This window comes from Epinephelus moara, chromosome 1 (genome assembly GCF_006386435.1).
Source record: "Epinephelus moara isolate mb chromosome 1, YSFRI_EMoa_1.0, whole genome shotgun sequence".
In the NCBI taxonomy this organism is placed as follows: Eukaryota; Metazoa; Chordata; class Actinopteri; order Perciformes; family Serranidae; genus Epinephelus; species Epinephelus moara.
In genome coordinates, this window is record NC_065506.1 from 3,724,186 (window position 1) to 3,732,194 (window position 8,009).

Here is an 8,009-nt window from a genome sequence, read left to right on the forward strand (position 1 = left end):
GCTGAAACAAGTTGTAGGAAGCCTCTGCAAGTAATATATATATATATATATATATATATATATATATATATATATATCAGCAGTGCCGTGCACTGTAGAGCCCATGCGCTGCTGGTTCTGCCGGCCCGAATAGAATATAATGTCTATAGCCTTACTGTTGTGTACAGCCTTATAGACTAAGCTGAGTAGTGATGCGCGGGTCGACCCATAACCCGCAGGACCCGCAAATGGACCTACGGGTCGGGCAGCAGTGATCGTCTGTTAAATCGGTCTGTAAATGATATTTTGACATTATTGGCTATTACTGTCATGGCATCCGAAGGTACTGATGCGTTGAGGTGACAGTCCGCGGTTGTTTTCAAAACACACTTGTGTCACGCACTCCAAAAGAAACTTGTTGAAACTTTAAACAATTTATTGTACAAAACGGGGGAAACAAACGGAGACAAAAACGGTTCCATAATTCATATTAAATTCAAAAGATAACGAAAAAACAGCTACAAGTTAGAGGGAATAGTGATAAAGTGGTAAAACTTGGCAATGATCCACAGCCTCAGACGGATGTGCTCAAGCGTGCCGTGCGCACAAGCTCAGTAGGCTATACTATATTTTCACATTTTTAACAATGCAATTTAAAAGTTTTGATTTTTATTGATAACCTACATTTACCAACAACAAAAAGACTACATTTAGCACCAAAAAATGTTAAAAAAAAGTAAATAAAAAAATGAATATCGAATACCAAATTTTCATAACGAATACCTACCCATAGAAACGAATATTCGAATATCCGAATATTTGCGTACAGCCCTAGAAACAGGACAAAGACATTTACTGAAAAAAGAATCCTGTTAAAGTAGGTTCAGCCTCGATCTCGTCAGCATGCGCCACACACGCGCCGTCCCGTGCGTGTCGACCAGCGACATTCCCACGCTGGCGCACAGGAAATGCTTCCTCACAACAAGAAGGGATGGGGAGGAAGAGCGGAGAGTGTCATAGCAAGAGGTAGAAAGAGAAAGCAACAAAGAAGCGGCCGAGACACGGTTCAGAAGTGGATCCTACCACAAAGAAAAAGCCTGGACGTTTGGCTGAAGGTCTATTAGCAAAGAAGGAAAGTGACCGACGGAGAAGGCAAACAAAGATTTGCATTGGCGTCGCTTTTCCTCGGTGGAGAGCCCTGAAGGAAGAAATTGGGCTGAGGGCAGACACGGATGTTGCCTTGCTGCTGTTGGATAAGTAAGTGACTTGGTTTATAATTATATTATGAGTAGTATGTGTTGCTGTTACATGTACTGGACCTAGTACTTTATTATTTTCTTGGAAATGGTGCTATGAACGTTATGTAATGTTAGCAGCCTGGTGTTCGCCACGTTGTGTAGCATTGTGTATACAGTGTGTAGCGAGTGTTACTCTGTTTACACGGTGTGTGGCGACTGAGGAGTGTTACTCTGTGTACATGGAAGTGCCGCCGGCTTATTAATTGTAATAACGCATTATCCGCTGGGAGGCGACAGAAGTTACGCACTATAGCTATAAGTATATTTATTAGCATCTACTAACATTTAGCACTGTCGCACTGATCAGTGCGTCATTTCATGCTGGTTGGTTGGTAAGTAGACGTAGGTCAAGACAGCAGTCGCACAGTGAGATGGTAATTGCAAATTTCTAACACTGTCAGAATTTTATCACAGGCTGTCTTTGATTGCAAGACAGTGATAACAGCCATCCTTGAATCTTTCTCACTGTGTGATATAGGACCACCACTTTGGAACCACAACCAAAGATAACACCACATTTCTTCTACATTGGTCATCTCAAGTCTGGGACAGCCCAAAATCGCAGTGTATACTGGGCTTATAAGACGGTACTAAGTTTGCTTACCTATGTTCCCCGGGTAGAACTTTATTTTATTTTTGTCCCCAGTGGAGCAATGCATTTGCAAGAGTGTGGACATGACATATAACATATGACATATGAAACAACAAAACACAGAGGCAAGGCACAGATATACAGGGTAGGGAGTTTGAGAACTGCAGGGCTCTGACAGAGTCTGAGGAATGAGTCCTAAAACCTGGAAATGAGCTGGCTTTATAGCCTCGTTGTGGTGGCAATGTTAAGTCAAGCCACTGTAGTGTAGTTCATTTACAGCCTACCATTAGCTTTTACTTCAGCTGATTGCATTTTGGCTTCAAAAATCATAACAGTGGTATTTATTTGTGAATATTATCTTGCTGAACAAAACATAAGTATTATAAGCTTTTGTTTGCCACAGAGGTTATTTTCTGCAATAATCCAAAATGCAATGAAAAAACCCCATAGGCTTTTTGACAAGGGAACCGGCGCAATGCTAACATCCGTGTAGGCAGAAAAACGTCATCCCTAGAGCACTCTATGGAAAATGCCCAGTTCCCTTTTGTAACAGGTTCCTTTTCCTTTTGTGTGGCTTGAGTAATCTATAATGTAAGTAAGAGCAAGACCAAAAGTAAAAGTAATTTAAAAGTAATTAGTAAAGTTTTAAATCAATTCTATACCTAACAGGTAGCCAGTGTAGCAGTGCAAGGGTGGGGGTGGTTTTGTCTCTTGGAATTTGTCAAGCCTGGCAGTCAATTTTCGAAGTAGCTAGACAGGAAATGGCCTTTTGGCAGAGCCCTGTATATAGTTAATTACAGTAATATAATCATAATTAGATGAAAGCATGGGTGACATTTTCCAAATATGTTTTATATTCTTCATAGGTGGAAGTAGGCAGCACACCACTGGTCTATTTTGTGTATTGGATGAGTCAAAAGACGCCCAATGCCCCCTTTGGAACATGCACAGAGCCTGATGATTAAGGCCTGGGTTAACAGGGACAGCTGATAACCACTTTGGTGGTACCTGTTATCTCTGACACGAGGCTTTGTCGAGCCAGCTAACGCAAAGAAAGCTGGACTCTGTCCGACCTGTTTCGTAGTACACTCATCTGTACCATCCAAAATAAAGAAATATGGAGCTGATGGTGCTGTTACACACATTTTGTATCTATATGTTAAATCAACAGTGATCTTACCTCTCTTGTTTGGCTTTCTGTTCTCGTGACCTTCTGTCTCCAATCACTGACATGGCCTGAAAGATAAAACACTGTTATTCCTATCTATTCATCATTTTCACCAAATTTCAAATATGAAAGCCATTACAACTGTCACATCACAACAAATCTGATGAGCAAAGTCCTATAGGTATCTTTCATTGAGAACTTTGTTTCGCCCAAAAACTAATCCATTCTGCGTCATAAATCTTACCATACAAATATTTGCTTTTGTAAAATAAAGCACAAACAGGCTGCTGGATTTATGTGTATGTTATCAAAATATAAAAATAACCTCAAAGTTGTTGTTTATTTTAAATATATAAAATGGCACCATATTAAATGCAAGATATCTCATATTTCACTTGCATCTACTGATAAACTACTCTGTGATTTTCTTATAATTCACCAGACTATGACAGCTGGGCTGAGAACTACATTGACATTTATTGTTTATCATCATCATTGTGGTATTTTGTTTTTAAGTCAGGCAAATTATGATACATCGATTTGTCATCAACTTTTATACTGCAAAGCAACTAATAATTCATATTTTTTTACAAGATAATCTCCTTTTATCTGACAGCTTGGAATGTAATTTATTTCCTGTTACTACAATAAGAACAAGAACAAATACCCCACAGTTGACTTTACATTCCTGAACATGTATCTTGATATATATCAAAATGGGAGGATGGTCTTTCTAACACCTTATTATGATATTAGATATCATATTACAGAGCAAGCAGATGAATCCACTCAATATAGGCTGCATACTAAGAATTCATTCCAGCAGTGTTTCCTTTAGAAGAAACTATTTACTTGTAGTGGTTCGATGTTAAACACACATCATTGAATTAACAAACCAAGATCTGATAACACAGTATATCCTTCTAATCTCTGATTATACATAAACGTTTTGCTCTGTCACACTTTCATCTGCATTACACACATAGACTTCCAAAAAGAAAACATACTAACACATTAAAAAAAATACATGAAATAAAATCAATATCACTACTGTAACCTCAAATAGCTAGGTCTAGCCAGATAACCTAAATTTGGTGAATGAGATTTCACAAACCAAGTATACTTATTTAGTATGTGATCTTCAGCTGATACAATAAGTTGATTAATCGATTGGTCGATTAAACTGCAAATTACTTGGCAATAACTCTGATAATCCATATCGCATTAGCTGCATAACTGAAAAGAAATGGTAAATATTCTCTGGTTCCAGCTTCTCAAATGTGAAGAGCTGCCATTTGTCTGCATACTATATTATTTCACTATCAGTATCTTTGGATTTTGGACTGTTGGTTAAAAAAAAAAAAAACAAATGGAAAAAAACAAACAGAAAAACAACTACTAGATCTCAAGTTCTCATAACTTGTAATGGACAAATTTACCTAATACTTAATATATGAATATAAAATATGATAATAAAGATTGGTCAATAATAAAATAACTTAGTTGCAGCCCTAACGTTACTTATCCTCATTCAGTAAAAATATTATCTTTGATGTAGTTATTCTGACTTGGTTGCTCAGAAAATCTGAGAAAGACATTTCATTCCTTCTCCCTCCTAAAGCAACAGACATTTGAGAACCATGAATGGAATTTGTGGTCCTATTTGACATCTCTTTAGAGAATGTTGAGTTATGATTGCAGTTATGTTGAGAGGCACTGGTTGGACATTTTTCTATTTACTAGCCTATATGCTGCTAGCAGTTGTTTAACATTTTATTACTCCTGTGTTTACATATTACATTGTTCTTGTGTGTAGCGGCAATCTTTCATCCATCCAGTAGGCCTACTCCACATTACCACCACTATTAAGCAGTCCGTTGGCAATAAGCTTGACACGAAATGAATCTTCCAAGGCAGTAACTCCGTTTGAAAACTTTAATTGAAAAATCAAAAAACAAAGTTACAAGATTCACTCTTAATTGGCTCAACTGAGCACACCGTCAAAAAACTGTCTTGCTCCTTCGGCTGCTTAACCATCTCTGAGGGCTGTTTGGCTGTGACATCATCAAAAGCATGACTTAAAGGAGCATTTCCACATCTTTAAAGTAAAACTACCATACTATTCTTACTAATATCAATATGGCTCTTACATTGTGTATCTGTATTATACTCCATCCTTGTACTGGTGAAGCTGAAGACTGTCACAGATGTCAGTTGTGGGAGAAGTATTCAGATCTTTTACTGAAGGAAACATAATAATACCACGCTGTAAAAATAATCCACTTCAAGTAAAAGTCCTGCATTCAAAACTTATTTGAGTAAAAGTGTCTAAGTATAACCAGCAAAATGTGCCTAGAGTAAAAGTATTCATTGTCCAGTAAAATGTTCTATGCTGTCAGTGTTTCCCTTTCTATCTGATGTTTTTGGATGAAAATTACTGCTGCATTCATTAGGGCCGTAACGGTACATGTATTTGTGTCGAACCGTTTGGTACGCGACTTTCGGTTCGGCACCGACCCTGTACCGAATTATTGGGCGCAGGATATTATTTTATTTTATTTTGTTTTATTTTAAGTCCGATTTTGCGAGCCAAACCATTTAAATATCTAGTTCCCCGACGGACATAATTGAGTGACGGACTGAGTCCGACCGTAAATCTCTGCTTTCACTTTGTGCAGCGCATTCTCGCATTTTGACAACATGGCAAGTGAGCCTGACGAACCTGAAGACCCACCCGCAAACCTTAAGTCCTCCGTTTGGGAACACTTTGGTTTCAGGGTAAAATACGAAGATGGAAATAAACAAGTTGACAAGACAAAAGCAGTGTGCCGACACTGCAGAACAGCGGTCGGGTATGTACTTGGAAACACGTCTAACATGCTAACGCATCTAAAGCGACACCACCCGAGTTTGAACGTTAACCGGCACGACTAGAAAAAGCAATCTGGTGCAAACTACGATATCGTCGTCGTTTAAAAAGAAAGAGCGTTTCCCTGACCATCGCGCTAAAGAAATAACCAACGCCATTGGAGTTGAGTAAAATTGTTTAAGCTGCACTTTAGATATAAGCATGTTTTGTTTACTGCACTTTAACAAAGTGGGAAAGCTAAGTAAGTTCCTAGTAAAACTGAATCTGAGCAGGCTTTAAAGCTGACCAGCTGCACTATACTTTTTATTTTAATTGAGTAAAACTGTTAAAGCAGAAATGTATATTTATATTTTTCATTCAAAAAATGTGTTAAAAAAACAGCAGGATTTTATTTTTCACTTTTATATTTCTATTTTCATTCAAACAATGTGAAAAAGCAGGATTTTATATATATTTGTTTCATTCAGAAATTGTGTAAAAAGAGTTAACTGCTGTGGTGGTATGTTTTAATAAGGTTACCAATAAGTAAAAGATATTTAATAGTTGTCTATTTTTTTCATTACTGTACCGAAAAAAAACGAATCGTGACTTGTGTACCGAGGTACGTACCGAACCGAGATTTTTGTGTACCGTTACACCCCTAGCATTCATGTGTATTAGGGATCGACCAATAATCGGCACCGCCGATAATATCGGCCGATATTCAGCATTTTTATGATAATCGGCATCAGCCGTTTTTTCCACCGATAGCCGATAAAATACGTTTATTTTAATTAAAATACGTTTATTTTAATTAAAACGCGCTCCTTTGGCTCTCATGTAGCCGTCTCTCTCTGCCTGTCTGCCTGAAGTCTCCACTCTGCGCTGTGTAACAAATGTCCCGCCTACAGCCCCCACTGATTGGCTTCACGGCACAAGTGAGTGACAGCCAATCAACACTGAAGGTAGATGCAGCGCTGCAGGCAGCGGCAGAGAGAGAGAGGAGGGGAGAGAGGACTGCCCCGTGAAGCACCAGTGTGATGTTTGAAGGTAAAGCAACAGAAAATGTCAAAGTTGCAATAAGAAATCCTCTATGCTGAAGTTTTAAAGACACCACTGTTGATGCTTGATAAACACGCCATCTTCCCCCCCTCACGCGGTTGCTCGCGAGTCGCAACGGGCAGCCATTGGAAACAATAATGTCGTCTAAAAATACTTCACATCGGCTGCTAAAGCTAACGGACATGTAGAAGTTTACTTCAGTGCATTTCAGCTGTGTATGGTCGGTATGGCGCTTGCTTGTGTGTGTGTGTGTGTGTGTGTGTGTGCGTGTGTGCGTGTGTCTGTGTACATGCACGCTAGCTTCAGCAACTGATGTGAAGTTGTTTGTAGGCTTCATTAGTTCATTTAGACATGCATTTAAAAAGTATAGAAGAATATCAATTAAATTTATTTTATTATTTATTTTATTTTATTTATATACTTTATTAATCCCCCTGAGAGGAAATTCAATTTTTAGTAGTAGAAGTACTCATTTTGCTGAAAAAATGAAATGTGACTGGTATATTAAATACATGTAATTACAAATTACTTTTACTAAACTACTAAAGCTATCAATAAATGAAGTGAGCCAAGGTTCCTGTTCCTGCCACCCTCTTTATTGGTTTGCACTTAATCAGGCTGGATCAGATGTACCTGAGAGAGAACATAAGACATGATTAATTAACTTTTATTCATATATCATAAGAGTAGAAAGTAAGGAAAACAATTCTCTATTAAATATAGTGGAGTGGAATTGAAGTAGCATCAAATGGAAAAGTAAAGTACAAGTACCTTAACAATTATTCTTTAGTAAAGTACAAAAACAAACAAACAGTATACTGTTGTATTCAGTCTAATCCCAGGGATCCGTTTCACAAAGCAGGTTCAACAAACTCTGAGTCTAATTCTGAACTCTGAGTTGATCTACTCTGAGATAGGAAACTCTGAGTTTCCGGTTCCAGAACAGCTGATTTGAATCAGTTTAATCAACTCGGAGTAGTTTCACCTGGAGTTAAGCGCGTGCGCCACAACTATAAAAAGCCAGCATCAATGGAGCCCCGATTCGACGAGTCACCATGGCAA

The 8,009-nt window shown here is 38.1% G+C and overlaps 1 protein-coding gene across 2 annotated transcripts in view; it reads right to left on the minus strand.

Annotated features, from left to right (window-relative positions):
* Positions 1-8,009, minus strand: part of hypk (huntingtin interacting protein K) — a 21,301-nt gene that overhangs the window by 7,582 nt on the left and 5,710 nt on the right. For both annotated transcript variants that reach the window (XM_050041795.1, XM_050041793.1), the window contains exon 2: positions 3,050-3,105. In XM_050041795.1, the coding sequence (XP_049897752.1) occupies positions 3,050-3,105 (56 nt within the window). The remainder of the gene's footprint in view (positions 1-3,049; positions 3,106-8,009) is intronic.